This window comes from Dromiciops gliroides, chromosome 1 (genome assembly GCF_019393635.1).
Source record: "Dromiciops gliroides isolate mDroGli1 chromosome 1, mDroGli1.pri, whole genome shotgun sequence".
In the NCBI taxonomy this organism is placed as follows: Eukaryota; Metazoa; Chordata; class Mammalia; order Microbiotheria; family Microbiotheriidae; genus Dromiciops; species Dromiciops gliroides.
In genome coordinates this window covers 81,201,201-81,223,461 of record NC_057861.1, presented here as the reverse complement: position 1 = coordinate 81,223,461, position 22,261 = coordinate 81,201,201, and the positions used below count along the sequence as shown (strand labels likewise).

At 43.9% G+C, this 22,261-nt stretch overlaps 1 protein-coding gene and 1 pseudogene across 1 annotated transcript; one reads left to right on the top strand and one right to left on the bottom strand.

Moving 5' to 3' along the window:
- Window positions 1-560: 560 nt before the first annotated feature.
- On the bottom strand, window positions 561-20,832 carry LOC122736275 (ly6/PLAUR domain-containing protein 2-like). Its single transcript, XM_043978411.1, has 4 exons — window positions 20,792-20,832; window positions 6,485-6,577; window positions 4,309-4,428; window positions 561-800 (listed from the first exon to the last, which is right to left on the bottom strand). The coding sequence occupies exons 2-4, from the start codon at window positions 6,540-6,542 to the stop codon at window positions 589-591; spliced, it is 390 nt and encodes a 129-aa protein (XP_043834346.1). The 5' UTR covers window positions 6,543-6,577; window positions 20,792-20,832; the 3' UTR covers window positions 561-588.
- Window positions 17,003-17,971, top strand: LOC122745942 (annotated as a pseudogene).
- Window positions 20,833-22,261: the final 1,429 nt, after the last annotated feature.

Below are 22,261 nucleotides of genomic sequence, written 5' to 3'. Positions count from 1 at the left end.
AAGAGAGGAGTTGGTGGCTAGAGATCAACAGATAGCAAAAACAGGGACAGATAGAGAGAAGAAGAGATGGAGAGGAGAACAGTGGAGACACAGTGAGAAACAGAAAGGAGAGAGAAAGAAAAAAGAGATGGAGTGGAGATGATGATGATGAGGTTGAGAGGATGGTGATGATGGTGATGACAAGTGGCTAACATTAAGATTTATATAGCAATTTATAGCTCGTAAGTGCTTTACATGCCTTATCTCAGTTGATCTTTCTAACAACCCTGTGAGGTAGGTGCTATAATCCCCATTTTGTAGATGTGCAAACTGAGCCCAAGAGCTGTGATAGGAAGAGATGAAAAGAGGTAAGAACTAAATCTACTTTGGTTCAGCCCAGAACTCCCTGGGGGACAGGGCTGAGTCTCTCTCTCAGATTGGGGATTCTTGAGGGTAGAAATTCCATTGTTCCCTCAGGCTGGTGACACCCTTCTCTCCCACAATCTCTAGCATAAAGACAGGGCGGAGCTAGGCTTGGATAGGTATCAGACCTCTAGATAGTGAAGGGGAAACAATGGAAGGGGGTGACTCTCGTCCAGCCTAGTACTTCTAGATTCGAGTGTATAAGAGGAGGAAGGTGAAGAAGAGGAGAGTAAAGACCACTCCTCCAAAGCTTCTCAGGGCGGCAGCCCCTCCCGTGTTGCACAGGTCTTGGTTACAGCATGAGACAGGCCGAGTCAGGCCGATGCCATCCACGTTTGAGGGTTCACACTTCTGGGAACAAGCCTTTGTGACGACAGCATCTCCCAGGAACGGGTACACTGCAAGGGGGGGCAGGGAATAATGGACAAGTCAGGGGGGCCCCCAGCCCAAACAGCAAATCCCCATTCTCCAATATATTCCCCTCTGCTAGTGCTCTCTGACCACTATCCCTACCACTACCCCCTCCTCCCCGGCTCAAAAATTCCCCTCCTCCAGGAAGCCATCCCTGATTAAGCATAGACTAGCCCCAATCACAACTGGATTTCCTTCTACCCACAATGCTCTTTAGGGTTCTCTACAAATTCCTGGAAGGAATGGGTACAATTCCAACAAAGGGGGAGGGAAAACACATTTCTATCTAGTGAGTTGAACATTCTCTTTGACTTTTCCATGGTAAAATTAAAGATATGTTTTTACTCAAATGTTATTCAGTCATGTTCTATTCTTCATGACCCCACTTGGGGTTTTCTTGGCAGAAATATTGGAGTGGTTTGCCATTTCCTTCTGCAGCTTATTTTACAGATGAAGAAACTGAGGCAAAAAGGGTTAAGTGACTTATTCAGGGTCACACAGCAAGTAAGTGTCTGAGGCCAGATTTAAACTCAGAAAGATGAATCTTCCTGACTCCAGCCTTATCCACTGGACCACCTAGCTGCCCTTTTACTCAAATAATCTTATAGAATTTAGGGCTGCAAAGGGGCCTTAGTAGTTGGCTAGTCCAAACCCCTCATTTTACAAGGCTTAGGGAAGACATTGACTTGCTTAGTGTCAAACATATAGTAAGTAGCAGCGCTTGGATTCAAACCCAGGTCCCTGAACTTCAAATCCGGCTCTCCTTACATATGACACTAATACTTAATCAAATAACTTGAAAATATTTGAGTCACAATAGGGCTTGGCTCCTGGGTATGTCCTTAGCACTGTAGAAGAATGGCCCTTGAAGATAGAAGACTTAGAATCAGAAGACCCCGGTTCAGATCCCCACCTTGACCATGACCTTGACCCTTACTAGCTGTGTTATCCTGGGGAAGTTCCCTCCTCTCTCCAAGTTTCAATTTCCTCTGTTCTTGAACTCCTTAAACTCCCAATGTTGTCATAAGAAAAGTACTTTGGGAATAAACTAGTCTTCTCAACATGTTGAGTGATCACCGGTCCATTTAGAGCAGAAGTTTCAAAAAACATTTTAAACTTTATAATAGAAATCCATGACAAGAGGAATTCATATTTCTATAGCTTTAAGTTTTTAAAAGTATTTTCCTAGGGAGAATTTTGCGAGGCAATTCACTCCTCTGTTTTCCCATCTCTGGAAAACAATGGGGTTGGACTAGAGCAGGACTTCTTAAACTTTTTCCACTTGAGATCCCTTTTTGCCAGAGAAATTTTTAAATGACCTCAGGCGTATAGGTATATAAAATAGGTAAACAAATCAGAGGGTTACCGTCAATTTTTTTGTGATCCCCACATTCAGTTACTCGACCCCTATGTGGGATTGTGACCTACAGTTTAAGAAGTTAGGGACTAGAGTAACAGTTCTCAAAGTGTGGTCTAGGAACCCCTTAGCGATCCCCTTTCAGTGACCTTTTCTGGGAGGTCAAAACTATTTTCATAATAATACCAAGACATTTTAATTATAAATTCCATAAATATGGATAGATATAACCCATGTAAACAAAGCTCTTTGAAAGAGTCTCAGAATTTTTTTTAACAGTATAAAATAGGGTCCTGTGACCAAAAAGTTTGAATACCATTGGACTAGGTGATCTCTGAGTGCCTTCTAGGCTTTACTTCTAGGTGTAGTTAGATGGTATTTGTTTTTTGGGGGGCATGAGGGTTAAGAAACTTGCCCAGGGTCACACAGCTAGTGAATGTTAAATATCTGAGGCCAGATTTGAACTCAGGTCCTCCTGAATCCAGGGCCGGTGTTTTATCGTCTGTGCCACCTAGCTGCCCCCAGCTAGATGATAGATGTATTATTATTCCCATTTCATAACTGAAAATAATATTGAAATTTACCCACTTACTCCTCTACTCAATAACCTTCTGTGGTTCCCTATTACCTATAGAGTAAAGTAAAAATTCATCTTGGCATTTAACACTGAATTCTTCAACCTGACTTTCCAGTTTTATTTCACATTTAATCCTTTTTCATACACTCTGTGTTATAGCAAAATGGAAACTATTAGCTGTTTCCTCATCTTTTCTTGTCTTCTCCAGTTTCCACTCATTCCTAGTCTTCCCTCTTTATTATTGCCCATTGACATCTTCCTTCACATGATACCATCTCTAGGAAGTTTTCCCTGAACCCTCCCTCTGAGTGAAGGTATTTTCTCAGTCTTCAGATTTTCCCAGGGTCCTCTGTTTCTTTTTTGCCTCAATTCCATGCTCTATTCATAGGATTGAGTAAAAAGGGACCTTTGAAGTCATGCAGTCCAACCCCATCATTTGAACAGTATCAGCCTGTGGAAAGGGTGCTGGATCTGGAGTCAGAGAAACAGAATCAGATCCTGGCTCCATCATTTACTTCTGTGTGACCTTAGGCAAATTAGTCTCTAGGCCTCTGTTCCTCACCTGTAGAGTGAAGACACTGGTCCCCTATAAGTTCCCAGATCTAAACCTAGGATACCATGAAACTGAAGCCCAGAGAGGTTGTTATATCATCCATATTTTTGTTTTTCGTTCTCTCTCCTTTCTTTGTGCCACCCTCTTACTCATGTGCAAACCACAGCTCCTAATAAGCTTGATGGCAGGGACTATAATTTTTTAGAGTCCCAGGATTTAGGGCTGGAAAGGGATCTTAGAGACTGTTTGGTCTAAACTTTCCATTTCACAGATGGGGACAATGAGGCCCAGGGAGGTGCAAGGACTTGCCGAAAGTCACACAGGTAGTAAGGAATAGGGCTAGAATTCAAGCACAGGTCTTCTGATCTCAAATTCATTACAAGCACTTAATAATTATTTTTTGAGTTCCCATTTTATAGATGAAGGAACTGAGGACCCAAGGGGTTCTATGTCTTTTTTTGTGTTTTATTTTTTTAATTTTCTTGGTAAGACAATTGGGGTTAAGTGACTTGCCCAGGGTCACACAGCTAGTAAGTGTTAAGTGTCTGAGGCTGGATTTGAACTCAGGTCCTCCTGACTCCAGGGCCGGTGCTCTATCCACTATGTCACCTAGCCGCCCCTCTATGTCTTTTTTAAAAGTACATGTGGGGAAGCTAGGTGACACAGTGGATAGAGCACTGGCTCTGAAGTCAGGAAATCCTAAGATCAAATCCAACTTCAGACACTTCCTAGCTGTGTGACCCTGGCCAAATCACTTAACCCCAATTGCCTCAAAAAAAAAAAAAAAGGAGTGGGGGGGAAAGCACATATCTAGTAAAATAGTAAAGCTGGGATTTCAAATCATACATTCTGACTCCAGGTCCAGTTTTCTCTCTACTAACCCTATTAACCTTCCTGGGAGAGCTGGAATGACTCTATGGAAATTTTCCAGCCTGCTTTGTTTTGCTGGCCTTGCCCCAGGTTTGTCATGTGAGGCTCCCCTCCTGGAAGCCGACCTTTCTCCCTCACCTTCCTCCAGGGAGTACATAGTCGTCTTGCACATGGTCTCCTCAGGGCCACACTGGACAATGGTGGTACACTCAGAGACGTTGATGGGCTGCTGGCAGCTGTAACATTTCAGGGCCCCGACTGCTTGGGGGAAGGTAGAAGGATGATCAGGCAGTGGCTTCCCAACCCTCTGGACCTTCCTCTCAGTCCCAAGCCTGATGGGGACCATAAGTTCCCTGCCCAGAGGGGGCCCCTGATCTAAGGGGGAAGGGGGTAGGGGGAAGCTGAGGGCCCTGCCCTCAGAGACCTTGGAGGGTGACAGGACTCTCATCCTCTGGGAGCCCCCCATCAGGTGGAAGAGACCCCTAGCCAACATTCTGTCGTGTCTGGGCTGGGAATCAAGGAACCTGGGTTCTAGTCCTACTTCTGGCTCATGTAGTCATCTGGGCGGGGGTGAGTCCTTTCATCTCTCCAAGCCTGGGAATTCTTCTGCTTCAAATGGGGTGGGGGAAGGTGTTGAGCTAGATGCTTTCTCAGACCCCCCCATCAACCATCTAAAACACAAGGGCTTCTTGGGTGTTGGAGTTGTGGTGAGGGTAGGGAGAAGGGGGGAATTATAGGAGGAGGGAAGATGGATGATCTCCCTCTGTCTTTGGGGTGAGGACTCTGAAGTGGAGGCGTGTTGTGTAAATAGGTTGAAGGGAACATTCCAAGAATAGCCTGTACCCTTCTCTCCATACATTTTCCCCCTCCCCTCCCCTCCCCTCCTTGAAACCTGATCCAGCCTCAGTGCACCCCCTCTAACCAACCAACAACAAGCACAGGCCTCTCATGGAGACCCAAACAGATCCCCTGCCCACCTCTGTGAGTCACCTCTCTCTCTGGTTAACCCTTTTTTCCCCAGGGAATGAGGGAAAATATTTTGGTTCTGGCCCCAGTCCCAACTCTGTCATTTCTCTCTCCGTCCCTCTGATTCAGATAGTTAGATCCAGAAGGGATCCTTGAGGTGACCTAATCCAAGTCTGTTTTACAGATGAGAAAGTAGAAGGCCAGAAGGGGAAAAGGACTTGCCTTTGGCCACTCAGTAAGTCAGAGGTGGCCAGAGGGACCTTGGAATCATCTGTGGCTCCCTCACTGTCCAAGTCAATAAGTTGCCTGACTTTGTTGATTCTACTTCTGTGGTATTTTTGGTGATTGTCCCATTTTTCTTCACTCCTACTTCTACCACCTACTAAAGGCTTCTTTGTCACCTCTTACCTGAACTAATGAACCATTCTCCTGACCAGACTCCCTACGTTCTCCCCTCCCAAGTCATCATCTACACTACTAGTCAAATACCTTCAATAGCTCCCTACTGCCTATGGGTTAAAGTTAAAACTCATTAGCCTGGCATTCAAAGCCCCTTCCTAGTCTGACCTCAGCTTACCTCTTCACCTCATCTAACACTGCCTCCCCTCACACAAATGGTGATTCTCACAATCCTTTATGCCTCTCTTTCCACCTTTCTCTAGCATAAGCTCTAAGTTCTGTAAGTATAACTCTATCTCCATCTTATTTTATATCTTTTTATATCTCCACAGGGCACATATTCGGTCTTTCCCTCCCTATCTCATTCTTGACCCCATTTCATCTTTCTATATTTCCATCCCTCTAGCTCCATCTCTCTCTGTCTCTCCATTTTAAAATAAGTACTCTTTGTCCCTTCTCCGTCCCCAGCTCTTGCAACCTCTTCTTTGTCTCTGCCTTCATCTCTCTATGAAACAGGTGGGCTAAGGATATCCTGAGTGCTGGGGGGAGAGAATGGCAAATATGTGGAGTAAGGTCTTCCTATTTCTCCTGTCTGTTTGTCTGTCTGTCTGTCCATCTCTCTGTCTTTCTCTCCTTACTTCCCTCTCTCTGTCTCTCTACCCCTCCCACCCTCTGTCTATGTCTGTCTGTCTGTCTCCCCCCTGCCAGCTCCCCTCTCTCTCCCCCTTTCTTCCTCCTTCCCTCCCTCCCCCCTCTTCATTTCTCCCTGTCTCGATATCGGACTTTCTTAGCTTACTCAGGTCCTTATAGGGAGGCCCTTGTGAATGAAAAAAATCCTTCCTTTAAACCCATTCTGAATTCCTCTTCTTGTTCTCCTCTTTGCTTTTGACCCCCCCTCCTCCTCCCCTCTCCCCTTGCCATCCAACCTTAGCCCCCATCCCCATCTCACCAAGCTCCCCAAATGCAGCAGTCGTCACAGCTAGGAGGACCAGCCTTGATGCCCACATGGTCTCCTTGGTTATGCCCAGTCTCTCCCAGGCACCTATAGTTTTGGTTTATGCAGGAAAGGGAGGAGGAGAAGAAAGAGAAGAGAAGAGTGGAGAAACCTGTTCTCTAAGAGGATTAGCCTCATCTAATTTCCAGGACCTCCCTCTTTCCCTTCCTCTCTCTCTCTTTTCTCATTTTCATAGGGCTTCTCAAGAGTTGGGCTGGGCAGGAGGCTGGGGACCGGTCCCTTTGGGCATGGCATCCTGCCAAGATGGTGACCACCACTTCATCTAAGAGGCCCAGCACTGGTAACTACATTCTTGTAGCTGCTCTGCCTATAGCTCAAGGGAATCCGGTAATCATTTATTAAGGGCAATTTGGCAAGATTCATTGTGTAGGTTTCTGGCATACAAAGGCGAAAATGAAGTGATCCCTGCCCTATGGCCCAGACAGAACATGCTGCCTCAGGGGCTGATAGGTTCCCCTTCACTGGGGGTCTTTAAGCAGGGGCTGAATGCCCACTGGTCAGGGATACTGTAGAAGGGAGGAATTCTTAGTCAGGCACTTGACTAAGAATCCCCTATGGGGTCACATAACTGAATGTGGGGGTCACAAAAATTTGGCAGCAATAAAAGGTTATGTATACTTATTTTGTATGCCTATATTCCCAGGGTTGTGCAAAAAATTCTTGGGTGAAAAGGGGTTGTGAGTGGAAAAACTTTAAGAAGCCCTGGTCTAGATGGCTTCAGGGGTCACTCCCAGCTTTTACATTCTGAGCTTTTGAGTTTCCATTCTATCGAGGGGATACCAGGATAAGGTGGGTGGTGCAGTGGAAAGAAACCGGACCCTGCATCAGGAAGACCTTCGCTCACACCCTGCCTCTGATTCCTATTAGCTGTGTGCGCAAATGAGGGAGTGGGACTGGCCACCTCTGAGGTCCTTATTAGCTCTGTGATCCTGGGAGGTCACAACTTCCTAAGCCGCGATTTCAATGAAATCAGGAAAGTAACTGTAGTGCCTGCCTCACAGGAGTTATGAGGATCAAATGAGATGATGGACTTTGCAGACCATAAACTGTTATGTAAGTGTCAGTTGTTATTATTTTAATTGGCATTGTTGTTATTACCGTTGTTAGTATTATTATTAATCTGAGGAGGGAGGAGCTGTTTTCCTTGTAGAGGGTTGTTGACAGTCATTTTTGTTGTCTTTTGATAGGAACGGTGTGTCTGCCTCAGTTGGCAGGATACATCATTCAAGTCCTGGAACCTTCTTCCCCCCATCTCTACCATTCCTTCCTTTTTCCTGCTGAGTTAACGTTTAACCAGTAGAGTATGTTTCTTTCAGATAAGAACAAACTACGTAATCCAAACCCTAAAAGCTTATTCCCACTCCCCAAAATTTCCCTTCCTTTTCCCTGCTGAGTCAACAGAGGTTTTCTAAAGTTAGAGAACAAAGGATTATAAAATCTCAGGGTCTAGTGCTCCCACAGGGTGGGGGCAGCAGTGGCGCCACATCTGGGGTGGTGGTGGTCTACATGTTTAGAATTGTCGAAAAGAATGTGAACCCAGATCGGGGAGGGACCTTGTGTTAGATCTAGGATAAAAAGGAGACCTTCACTGGGACAAATTGCAGCACTCCCTTTGGGGTGTTGGCCCATTCTTGGAAGACCGAGAATAAATGGTCTTCCTTCTTAGCACCAGACCGGGAGTCGTGCCTCAGTTTACCCATTTATTTTCTTTTTTCTTTCTTTTTTTTGGGGGGGGGGCAGGGCAATAAGGGTTAAGTGACTTGCCCAGGGTCAGCTAGTAAGTGTCAAGAGTCTGAGGCTGGATTTGAACTCAGGTCCTCCTGAATCTAGGGCTGGTTGCTTCATCCACTGCACCATCTAGCTGCTCCAGTATACCCATTTCTAATACTCCCTTCTTCCTTTTTCCCCTCTTCCTTCCTTCCTTCCCTCCTTTCTTCCTTCCTCCCCTCCTTTCTTCCTCTTCTTCCTTCCTTCCTTCCTTCCTTCCTTCCTTCCTTCCTTCCTTCCTTCCTTCCTTCCTTCCTTCCTTCCTTCCTTCCTTCCTTCCTTCCTCCCTCCCTCCCTTCCTTCCTTCTTTCCTTCTTTCCTTCTTTCCTTCCTTCTTCTATTTCTGTTTTTCTCCTCCTCCTATTTATTACTTTATTGAGCTCAGAAGGCTTAACTAAACCTAGAGGAAATCCCAAAGAAGCCAATTTTGTCTTTATGTAAGGGAAAATGTCCATACAATTACAACAGAGCTATCTAAAAGGAGAACTGTCCACCTTGGAAGGCAGTGAGTTCCCTGTCATTGGAGATGCTTGAACTGAGACCTCTCTTATCTCTGTACTTTTTCACAGGCTCCATCCCATGGCAGAAATGCTCTCCTTCAGTTCTGCCTCCGGAGTCCCTGCTTTTCTTTAAAGTTCAGCCCAAATGGCCCCTTCTACATGAGGCCATTCTGGACCTCCCCCCTCCCCGGCCCCCAACCTCAGTTGCTAGTTCCTCCCCGGCAAAATTACCTTGCATTTCTTTTGCTTACTTTTTAATATACTTATCTGTTTAAATACTATAGACTGTCCTCCGACAGAATGTAAGTTTCTTGAGGACAGGATCTATTTCATTTTAACCTTAGTATTCTCAGCATATAGTGCAGCTCCTGGTATATAATGGAAGCTTAATAGGTGCTTGTTGATTGATCATTTGAGACATGTTGCATTCATTGTATATATTTTAGGGATATTGTATTTAGGAATTTCTACTCAGGTAAGAGTTGGATTAGGTGTTCTCCGAGTTGGTGATTCTATGATACAAGTATAACCTTACTTTTGCCATTGTGAGAAATAATTATTTATAATCAATATCTTGGGGGACTCACAGATCTTCCCTTCTTCCTTAGTCCTTTGTCCCTCCCCTACTCAAGTTCTGAGTTCTTTGTGAAAGTGAGATTCATCTGGGTCAAACCAGACTCAACCTCACAAAGCAGTCTTGGGTAGAGACTGGTTCTTTGGTCTGGATAGCCCAAGGACTTTACTCATGAGATTAAACTACACCTACATGAAAGGATTTTGCCTTGACCAGCCTGAGTGGGAGTCTTGCATTCTTTTCTCTGACATCATCCTAGGACTTCGTTTTAATATAACCTGTCTCCAAATGATACTAACCAATTAGATTTGATTGATGTATAATGACCTATCTCTTATCATTGAAAATGGATAAAAAACCTGTACAGGTAGCCTTGTGCTCTCCTGGGACCATCAGAAGCTAAAGAGACTCTTAGTCAGTCCCTTACTGGTAGAAATTGATAAACTGATAATAAGCTTGTTGTTTCTTTTTTATTTATAATTTTTATTTTGCCAAATTACATGTAAATTACAAATTTTGACATCAATCTTTTTTGTTTGTTTGTTTTTGGGTTTTTTTTTGTTTTTTTGGGTTTTTTTGCAGGGCAATGGGGGTTAAGTGACTTGCCCAGGGTCACACAGCTAGTAAGTGTCAAGTGTCTGAGGCCGGATTTGAACTCAGGTACTCCTGAATCCAGGGCCGGTGCTTTTTCCACTGCACCACCTAGCTGCCCCCGACATCAATCTTTTAAAAACTTTGCGTTCCAAATTCCCTTCCTCCCCTCCCCACCACAGAACACAAGCAATTCAATGTAAGTTATACATAAGTAGTGATTCAAAACATTTCCACATTAGCCAGATTGTGAAAGAAAACAGGCAAAAACAAAACTTCAGATAAAGGAACTCACAAAAAATTATACTTCAATCTGTACTCTGATACCATCAGTTCACTCTCTGTAGACGCATTGTGTTTTTCATAAGTCTTTCAGAGTTGTCTTGGATCAGTGCATTGCTAAAATAACCAAGTCCTTCAGATCATCTTACACTATTGCTGTTATTTTGTATACAGTACATTTCACTTTGCATTAGCTAATGTAGGTCTATCCAGGTTTTTTGGATAGCATCCTGCTCATCATTAACTGATAATAAGCTTACCCCAAACTTGTGTCTATAATAATTATTTTAACAATCACACCATGCCAATAACAAGTATGGCCACTGAGAGAGCAAGGACCTACCTGTTGGTTAAGTGCTTTATTTAGCATTTTCCCCAAAGTCTCAGTGACCTTTGACTTGACCTGGACTTGACTTGACTTCAGACTACCCAAAATGTCTAGGTTGCCATAACAATGAAGGAGACAATGTTGGCAAGAATACATGATTAGATGAGATGCCTCCTTACCCAACCCTTGTTCCCTCTCTGGTGTTTTCTTCTTCAAAATGCCAGGAGCCGAGGTGCCCTGGATGGTCTGTTCAAGGTATACTTTGTATGTATCTTTGTATGCACTTTCCCCCCTTTGACAGATTTTAAGCCACTTGAGGATAGGAAGCCCTTCACTTTTGTCTTTATATCTTTAGCACCTGGCACAGTGCTTGGCACATAGTACGTAACGAATAAATGCTTGTTGATCAATTGGTTTCATGTCTTCTGTTTCAATTTCACTCTCTCTGGCCTCTCTACCCTCCTCTGAACCACATGCTAAGGTTGACTCTGGGAGCTGGTGATGGGATTGGTTTTGGGGATGGAGAGGGATTATCCCAGAAGGCCAGATTCAAAGGGGATTCTTGTGGTGGGGAGCCCCTTGCCTAATTCGGAGTCATAAAAGGCTTGAACATAGACATAAGAAAAAAGGATTTAACTACAAAATGTTGCAATGTGTTTGACTGATTAGCATTAGAGTAGGGATTCAAGGGGTCCTTGGGGGGAATTTCAGGGGGCCTGTGAATTTTGGTAGGGAAAAATGTCTTTATTTTTACTGACCTCCCAGTGATATTTAGGATTTCTTTCAATTATTTTGAAACACTATTCTGAGAAGGGGTCCCTAGGCTTCATCAGACTGCCCAAGGAATCCTTGATACCTAAAGGGTTAAGAGCCCCTGTCTTAGAGAGATTGGATTGGACCCTGGTGAGCAGTAATTAGGGAAGGCTTTCTGGAGGAAGAGGAGGTGCACTGAGAGATGACATCTGACAAAAAAAGAACTGGGACAGGGAAGTGGGGGAGTAAATAAGATGGCAGGGAGTGTCCCTTTAAGGAACAAATCTGGGAGTAAAGACACTCACTTCGAGGGTCCTCAGGTCTCTTATAGAAGGTTCCTTCATCTACTGACCCAGGTTCCCAAGGCCCTTCCCAGAGGTCAGCCTGGTTCCCCTCTCTTTATGTCTACAGTGTTTTGGCCTTTATTTGCATCTTCATTGCTTGGTACACTGCTTCACACATAGTAAGCACTTAATAAATATTTGTCAGTCGACTGATTAATTGGCTGACTGTAAGGTGAATATTCCTTACCTTCATGTTAATTGGGTAAAGACCTTTATAGGGTGTCCCCTTCCCCCTGTTTCTGGGTCTTGTTGGGGCTTTAGCAGGGATCTGGGGAGGGGCAGAAATCTACAGTTACATTGTCTACCCAGGTCTTACTCAATCCTTTCTTCTGTGGGCCACACCTTTATTTGACAAGCTTTTCCCCTTCAAAACACTCCCTTCCCAAGTAGACACAATCTCATTTTCCACCTCCCTGAAATCTGCACATTTCTGGGGCACAGATGATGCTTTCCACCTGTCTCCCCTGGGTGTGGAGGATGCAACTGGGCTCTGGGCTATACCCTGTGAAAGGACCTGTGAGAGACCAGGTACTAAATCTCAACCTAAACCTCCTCCCTTAATCCCTGCCTAAAACCTAGCCTCTCCACCCTTCCTAGCCTTTCACAGTCATTGGCCTGAGTCTGAGGTCAGGGCACTTCAGGGTCAGTTTTGGGGCTCAGTCTTAAGAGTGAGATGGAGGAGGGCATCAGTTGAGGTGAGATGTCAAAGTAGTGACTAAGACTTCCAGAATCAGAGACCCATAGCTGGAAGGGATGTCAAACAACCTATCTAATGCCAATCCTTCATTTTGTTGAAAAGAGGAAAGTGAGTTTCAGGGAGACTAAATCAGTTTATTGGAATGAGTATCAGGCTCTAGGAGCTATTTAAAGAGACTAAAAAGGCTGCCCAGGAAATTCATAGACCATCTTAGATTTGCAAAAGTCGAATATAGATGATGGATGACTACAGAACAGGAGTGGTTCTTTTATGAATAGGTTCAAGGGAGCTGAAGCTCAGGATGAGTTAAGCCTGGCCACAAATATGAAAGGCATCAACACGAACTTTTCACATTAGGAAGAGCTATTAAGGGTGGCTGGGGCAATGGAAATGGCTCATCACTTTTGCTTGTTTTCTCTGCCAAAAAGGATAATCTCTTAAAGATTAGAGAACCACAGAGAATTCAAACCTTAGATTGAGAGTTAGAAGAGACCTTAGAGGTAAACAAAATATAATCCACTCATCCAATAAGTAAACTGAGACCCAAGGAGGTCAAGTAATTTGACCACAAGGACTAAGAATGCAGAGCTGGGATTGAAACATCCAAATCTGACAAATCTGACATCAGGTCCAGGATATAAGTAGAGAGATGGCAAGAGAATTCCTAGTTACCCTTAAGTAGAGTTGCAAAACTTCAGATTGGGAAAAGACCACTGTTGCCATTTTTTTTTTTTTTTGGTGAGGCAATTGGGGTTAAGTGACTTGCCTAAGGTCACACAGCTAGTAAGTGCCAAGTGTCTTAGGCCGGATTTGAACTCAAGTCTTCCTGACTCCAGGGCCAGCGCTCTATCCACTGAGCCACCTAGCGCCCTCACTGTTGCCATTTGTTATAGAGTGCAACTGATGCTCAAAAACATATCCCCACAGAATTCTTAACCAGTGCAGTTAAGATAAGAAGGGAAATCAACATATACTTCTATTATTTCTGATGAGGTTCTAATATCCAAGGTATAGAGGAAATTTGTGCAAATACGTAAGACCAAAAGTCATTCCCCAATGTACAAGTGGCCAAAGGATATAAACAAATGATTTTCTAAAGAATTGAAAACCACTGACAACTATATGAAATAGTGTTCCAAATAGGCAATAATTAGAGAAATACAAGTTAAAACAACCCTGAAGTTTTGCCTCACGGTCAACAAATTGTCAAGTATTACAAAAGATGGTAATAAGCACTTTTGGAAGGGCTATGAGAAGATAGGCCCACTAATATAGTACAGCACAAATTAATAGTTGATGTAGCTATGAATTGGCCCACTCATTCTAGAAAGCAATTTGCTGAAAAAGTGATGATAACATCTACTTCTCCATCTCCCCAACACACACTTTGATTTACAGATCCCACTTCCCACTAGAAGGTAAGACCTCAAGGAGGTCTCATGTACACAAAAATATTCATCGCATTTATATAATAGTAAAGAACTGGAAACAAAGCAGGCACTCATGGATCGGCAAACAGCCAAATTATTGTGCTTGAGTGTAATGGAACATGACTGTGTATTAAGGAGTGAGTAATATGAAGAATTCAGAGATCTATAGGAGGCCATATGAATAGAGAGAGAGAGAAAAACAAGTAGAGTCAGGAAAACGATACCCACAAAGACTAAATCAGTGTAAACAGAAAGAACAAAACACTGTAGTTCTAATGACTCAGTTTGGCCCTGGAGAAGAGCTGAGAAAAAAATGCAATTCTGTTCTTTCTTTGTAGAGGTGAGTAGTCCTCCTTCCTTCCCTTCATAGGGATGTAGAATATTGCATACGTATCAGACATGATTTAGTTTTGCTGTACTGTTCTTCCCCCTTTCAATTTCCTAATCTGTAAAAAGGGGATAATAATACTGCCTATCTACTGGCATTGTTGTGAGGATCAAATGAGACAATATGCATAGAGAATTTTTGCAAAAAGCTCTATAGCAGATGATGTTAGTCATAATGATAAGGATGATGGTGATGGGGATAGTGATGATATGACAACGATGACGACTTCTGGGACCAAACAGAACAAGTCTAGTTTCTCTTCTACATGGTATTGTAAAAAAAATTATTAACTGTAACTAACCTGGGAAAATGATAATAACTGTACTTATGAAAAATTATGAGTATATGAAAAATTATAAGTTTAGAAAAATTATAATTGGGCTGTAAGGCCCTTCGTGGTCGCCATTCAAATGTAAGAATATTTTAACTGACTGGGCCTAATTTGGGACTAATTTTGGGGGGCTAATCTGGGGACGTTTGACTATTTGGCTATCTGACTGCTATTAACTTAGCATGGGCCGTTTATAAAGTTCCACCACACTGCTCCACTCCCAAATTGATAAGCAAAGGATTAAGAAGCCTCTTAGCTAAATAATCAAAGCAGAGTTTATTTATGAGATACTATTAAAAATTAAGAATACAAGGAAATAAAATGTACAACCTGACTGCATTGCGGTGTGTCTCTTTCCACTGCATCTCTTTCTCACCTGCTTCGGAACTTCTTTAATACAATAAGGGCCTTAGCCGCCTCTTGCCTTAGGGCACTCAGGTCCTTTATTCTAACTCCGAACCCCTTTCACTTTGTAAATCCCCTTGCTTCTACCTTTCCTCTCCTTACTGCCACCACTGAACCCCTGTGTTTCTCTCTCACCGACCTTCTGTCTGTCTTCTCCATCCGTCTGCCCTTCGGCCTCTCTTTTCTCTGCTCCTAGTCCTTTAGCCTTCTCCTGCATCCTTGTAGCCCCATCTCCAGTCTGCCGAGCTCCAACCTTTCTAATCTCACTCTAACCTTTCTAATCTCATCAGCCACCTCCCTGAGTCTAACTCCCAGGTCTGTATATACCTTTTCTTCTCTCCACTCAAATCTTGGGGCTTCCTGCGCCCCCACAGACCAAGCTAATCCTCCAGCCAGGGCTGCAGCTAGTGGTAGGGGGTGCACTCGAGCCTCATGTGCTACACCAGAGTCCAGCCTGGACAAGCCCAGGATCTTTCAGATACCTCCGCTCAGGTCGGAGGGAGCTGGGGGCTTTTTCCCCCCAGCTGTCTGACCTGGCATCTTGTACAGCCCATGGGACTTTTTGGCTCAGCTGAAACTGAGGGGGAGGGGCACTAGCACCTCCCACACAGAAGAGACCCTGAGGACCTAAGGCTTTCTGATCTCAGCCTAAAGGTAGGGTCCCTAAATCAAAATAAATTTCCACAGTATCCTTTCAAGTGCTTGAAAACAGCCGATGTGCCCTTCCTCATTCCCCTCTGCCACATCAACCCTTCTCTTCTCCAAGTGAAGTATCTCTAGCTCCTTCCACCAATCTTCATGTAGCTTGGCTTCAAGGCCCTCACCATTCTTGTCTCTCCTCTGGACACTTTACAGCTTATCAATACTCCAATATCCTGGTGGATCTGTAATCTTATCAGTTTGGGTATTCCTTCCAATATTGCAGGTGGCAAACCAGCATTCCTGCCCATCCTGTTCAATTCTCATCTATGCCCTCCCATAAATTCACTTTAAGGGGGTCCACCCAATATACTAGATACTTTCCTCTAATTCTCTCTCTTTTTAAATTTTTAAAATTTTTTTTGTTGTTTTTATGGGGCAATGAGGGTTAAGTGACTTGCCCAAGGTCACACAGCTAGTAAGTGTCAAGTGTCTGAGACTGGATTTGAACTCAGGTCCTCCTGAATCCAAGGCCAGTGCTTTATCCACTGCACCACCTAGCTGCCCCCCTCTAATTCTCTTAATATCATGAGGATACCAACTGAGCGTGTGGGCTAATTATTGGTTATCCTTCATTTTTGCCACATGATCATCACTCTGTCTTTTCTTTGGACGGGACATTTCTTTGTGCCTCCTTTTCTGTGTGATTCCTTGTTTGTAATGATATATGGCAGGCTCACACTTTGCAAACTTGGAAGCGCTATCTAAATTCTTGCTATTAGCTATTGTTACCTACCTCATTGCCTTGTTCATGATCCATTATGATGATAACAATATTATCTAACATTTTTATAGCACCTACTATGTGCTATGTTACCACAGTTGGTAAACACTTTACAGATATTGGCTCATCTGATCCTCACAACAATGGTAAATAATAATAATAATAATATTGTTATCCCTTTTTTATAGGGGAAGAAATAGAGGCTAAGTGACTTACTGAGGTCACTCAGCTTAGAAGCATCTTAGGCTGAATTTGAACTCAGGTCTTCCTATCTCCACACTTGGTGCTCTATCCACTATGCCACCTTAGCTGCCCTCAATGTCAGTTGCTCAGAGATCATAGAGTTCCACGATTCACCACCATTCACCATTACCAAGAGAAAAGTAACATAAAAATGGATCTTCATTTTAAAGAAAAGGGTCATTCAAAGAACTTCACAATGTCACAAAAGCAATATATCCTTCTTTCTTCCTCTGGTTCAACTCTGGGCCCAACTCAGAATTCATTTGCTGCCTCACAATAAGATAGACACTATATACTGTATACAGGTTTAGGGCCCTGAACCCAAGACCCTGAGGAATAACAATGACTTCCTAAAAGACTGAGGCTAAGGCTGAGACTGAGGCCAGACCTTCTGACATGGCCCAGAGTGGGAATAGTGGGGGGACCCACTTGCAGAACCTAGCGAGTTTGACAACCCCTTCCAGGACCCAGACATCACCCAGCAGCGACCCAACCCCCAGTATGCCATGCTTGATATCTGCAGCCCCTCTGAGAACCGCGAACCACCACCATCCCATGAGCCATCTGCCCTGGTGCCTCCACCAACAGCCCAGGCCCACTAGCAGCCTTCCAGAAAACTCAGCCCCACAGAACCCAAGAAGTATGGCTCCTACAACACTCAGGCTTCAGCTGTAGCAGCCACAACAGAATTTCTGGAAAGGCAGGAGGAACTCAATCGAGAGGCCAAGGAGCAGGATGGGGCAGAGAAGGAGTTGCAGCATACAGCCTTGGGTCAGGGGGACGTCCTACCAGCGATGGAGCAACTGGCTCCCACGGTCCTCATTTTACCCTGACAACCCTGCTTCTTCCAAGACATCTCCACAGGAATCCCCCAGGACTTCCAGAAGACAGTGTCTGCTCTGTGCTACCTGTGGATATGCAGTACCTAGGCCCTTCTGAATTTCCTGCCTGCCCGGCTTCTTTCTGGGTTACCCCTATTTCCAGTGGCTCTAGTTTTGGCCTCTCCATCCTCAGGGCCCTACTGTTCACACTCTGCTCTTTTAGCTGTTGGTATCACCCTATATACAAGGCTTTCAGAGCGACAGTTCATTTGATTTCTTTGCTTTCTTTGTCCAGGATGTGATATATGTGCTGGTGGCTATTGGTGTCCATCATCAGGATTCAGTGACTGGATCTCGGCCCTGATGGTGCTGAAGATCAACACAGCTGCTAGCTGCCTTGTTCTTCACTGCCATTGCCGTGCTGGGCATTGTGATGCTGAAGCAGATCCACTCTCTGTACTGCCGCACAGGTGCCAGTTTCCATAAGGGCCAGCAGGAGTTTGCTGCTGGTGTCTTTTCTAGCTGCTCACCCAGGTCCCTATAACATCATCCCCCTCCTCACCCTCATCCCCTTTGGTGGTTGGTGTACCCTAACCTTAACTCTGGATGAAGCTGGCTCTGCTACCCTTCTATCTCTCCCTAGGATTGATTTTTGAGAGAGACACAAGTGTTTTTATTCATTGTCTCTTCTCTTTATTCTGTGTAGCAGTCAGAATTGGTCTGCCCAAGGGGTTCAGGGGTACTGATCTTAGTCCCACCCACTGCCCAACTCTGCCCTACCTCCCTAGGCCTCATGATGCTGCTGTTCCCTCACCCCACCTTGGGAGCCCCTGCTCCCCTCTGCTGTGCCAAGGCTAAAGCTGCAGTTATTTAAATAAAGGAAAGTAGAACTTAAAAAAAAGTCTGCTTCCAGACTGGCTCCCACCATCAACAATGGGAGAAGGAACAATCTAACCTCACCATCACCACCACTATTATCATCACCACCACCAACAACAACTGCTGACCAGCTTCTACCCACAGGCAGATAATCCCCAAACCACTGGCTGTACTTCCAGTTGTCATCCAAGGGAGCAGCCCTTGTGGAGATTAGAATTGACAGGTGTTGCCATAGCCACTGAAGACCTGAGGAAGGGGAAAAGTTCTTGCTACAAAAGTCCTGTCATATTGCTCATCACCAGTAATAGATAACATTTTATCAATGGAAGGCCAGTAGGTGGAATACTAGATAGAATGCTGGACCTGAAGTCAGGAGGACCCGAGTTCAAATCCAGCCTCAGGCACTTACTAGCTGTGTGACCCTGAGCAAGTCATGTAACCTCTGTTTGCCTCAGTTTCCTCAGTTGTAAAATAGCTACCCTGGAGAAGGAAATGACAAACCACTCAAGCATCTTTGTCAAGAAAACCCCACTGGGGCTATGAAGATTCAAACATGACAAAAAAAGACAACAAAACTATCAGTGGAATTGATGTGAAGGAAGATGCATTGCCACCCATCTGCTTTGCTGCCCTGCCCTAATAGCCACTGATCTTTTCCATCTGATTTGCAATTGAAATCTCCTAAATGTGTCGTCTCCTCCAGTAGAAAGTGAGCTTTTTGGGAGCAGTGACAATCTCGCCTTTTGACTTTGTATCCACAGTGCTTTGCCCAGTAAAAACAAATAATAATAAATAGCTGCTCTTTTAGTGATCCATTCAATCAGTCATCCATTCACTTATTCATATGCCTGGGATAATATGGGCCTTGTTTAAAGAAGGCCTTTTCTCAGCTGAATCAAACACCTTTTTTATGGTAAAAATCAACAACAACAAAACAAAAACCCTGCTCAATAAACCCAGCCGTATCATGTGTTCTCTACATCTTTCAGTCCATTGTATGATGGTGATAATGTGCCCTACTACAGAATATCACTTATAGGAGCCTGCTGCTCCCTTTGAATTTCCTCATCAACCACAATGATGATGATAGCTGACATTTACATAGCTCCTACTATGTGCTAAGCACTTTACAATTATTATCTCTTTTGATCCTCACAACAATCCTTAGAGGGAGGTGCTATTATTATGACAATTTTACAGATGAGAAAATGGAGTTAAGTGATTTGTCCAGGGTCCTACAGCTCTTAAGTGTCTGAGGCTGGTTTTGAACTCAGGTCTTTCTGACTCTAGGTCTAACTCTTTCTCCACCATACCACCTAGCTGCCCATCAAAGATTTCTTCAGTGAATGTGTAGATTTCTCTATAAAAATGACATGTTAATGTCCTTCCTAAATCATGATGTCCAGTACTAAAAACATTATTTCATAAGTAATCTGATCAGTGCAGAATACAGAGGGATTTTTACCTTTTTCTTTCTGGAAACTGGGCCTATTTTAACATGACCCAAGATTGCATTAGCATTTCTGGTTATTAGCAAACTTCTGGCTCACGTTGAGCTTGCAGTCCACTAGAAACTCCCAGATCATTTTCAAATGACTTGTCCAGCCCCGCACTCCAAATATCATACTTGTGAGATGTTTTTTGGAGCCCAAATAGAAAACTTCACATTTATTCCTATAAATTTAAATTTTCTAGACTGTTTTTTTGGATCCTGGCCCTTATCATCTAACATTAACAATCACTTTCCAATTTGTATCATTTAAAAAATGGAAAAGGCTGCTGTCTATGCCTTCCATGACATCAATTAAAATCATAAATAGCATGGGGTCAAACAATGACTCCTGGGACATTCTACTGTCCTGGTCCAAGCACAACCCAGACAGGTGAGTGAAAGACCTGGTGCTATTGCTTGGTGGATGTCAGCAGCAGATCCACTGTGGGGTGAATGAGACTCTGACATGATGGTGGGGGAACATGTTTCCTTGTTTCCTCTCCAAGGAGGACCAGTATTCAGGTCTCCTGCAAACATGCCAAGTAACTACTCTTGTAGAACTTTCTAGAGGAAAATAACTTTCTCCCCAAAGTGGACTGTCCTATGTTGCCTTCCCTCATTTTGGACTACACCCTCCCCTTATAATTCTATGTTGCTATTTCACCAAATCCTTAAACTCCCTTTAGGTCCCTGTTCCATGCCCTGTGCTCCCCTCCCACCCCACCTTGTTCCTTTAATTTTCCCAGGCTTAATTCTACCTAGCTACTTCTGTGAGATTTAAAATTGGATATTAGATCATAAATCTCCCCTACTTAACCTTTTCCTTAATTTATCTCCCAGACTAGTAAATGGAAGAAGCTTTTGGTTTTCTAGATAGACCTTTTATTGTTATGGTAGTCACAAGGTGATGTTGATTAGAAGGATAGGAAAGTAGAAACACAATACAAATCGTCTTAAGTCTAAGCTTAGTCTATATTCCTTATAAAAACTCACCAAAACCGAAGGCCACCTTTGGAGAGAGAGAGAGACCGTCTCTGCAGAGCAGTCAGGAGACCAGCAGAGCAGCAAAAAGCCCACTTCCGTTCTCTCCTTGTTTTTTAAGCTCGCACCCCAGAAGTCGAGTGCGTAGCAGACAGTCTGACGTGCGCAGCAGGCGGACTATTGGTCTCCTCCCCAAAAGGGTGGTCCTTCAAAAACTGGAGTCTTTCAGTTATCCTAACCAACTGTTAAAAAAACTTTCATATTTTTTTACCACACTTCATAGGCTGTTGGAGAATGGGGAGGTTTCACAAGGCATTTGACAAAGTCATGCTATCTTTTTTTTTTTTTTTTTTTTGCGGGGCAATGGGGGTTAAGTGACTTGCCCAGGGTCACACAGCTAGTGTCAAGTATCTGAGGCCGGCTTTGAACTCAGGTACTCCTGAATCCAGGGCCAGTGCTTTATTCACTACGCCACCTAGCTGCCCAAAGTCATGCTATCTTAATGGGAAAAATGGAGAGAGAAGGTCTTTTCATGTGAGCCTCTCTCTGTCACACTACCTGCCTCTCAGGGGTCTTGGGAGGAAGGTGTTTCTTAAACTAGGAAGCAGTATCGGGGCCTGTTATTACTCCAGGACCTTGGAATTGCCAGTGGCTCCAGGGTTCTCTTACTCTTCCATCTCATTTTCAGGATGTCCTTAGCTGTCCTCGGCTGCCCGGCCTCGAGTTGCCCTTCTCAGATTTCCCAGCCCTGTCAAATGGAGCCAAGCCAGCTGCTGCTAAGCTGTATCCTAGCAACTCTAACAGCACAGCTCAGCTTCCTACTGATGCTAGCTCTGCTTGCCATCTGCCATGGACTCTTCTTCAGGCAGGCCTCTGTCTGCCTGCCTGCCCAGCCTACGTGCAATCCTCCTTCCCAAATGGCCTCACATTCATCCCTCTCTCTGGTCCAGCCCCATAGCTGAACCTCCAATCCTTCATCACCATTATCATCATCTTCTCTCTTCCTTCACATCTTTTTTAATGTGATTTAAAACATTCTGAACTTAACAAGCACCATCTAAAACAAGCATTTTCATATTCAAAGGACACAAAAAGAAAATTGCGCATGAGACTGTAAATCTCTTTTGTGTATAGCTTGTTCTTCCTTTTAAGGAGATATCAACGTGCAATTTTCAAATCTCAAAAACTTGTCTATATTTCCTTCTGGCTCTCTGTTTCCTTTTGTGGGTTTAAAAAAAGGAAAGGAAAGGAAAGAAAGGAAAAGGAAGGGAAGGGAAGGGAAGGGAAGGGAAGGGAAGGGAACATTAAGCAAATCCACATGGCCAAGCAAAATAAATTTCCACATTTGCCACATCTAAAAATGTCTTATTCTGCCCCTTGATTCTAGAATTTCTCTATAAGAAGGTGGTTGACATGCTTTGTTATTTATCCTCTGGAACCTGTAGTTGGTATTTCATTGTTTTTCTTTATAAAATTGTTGTA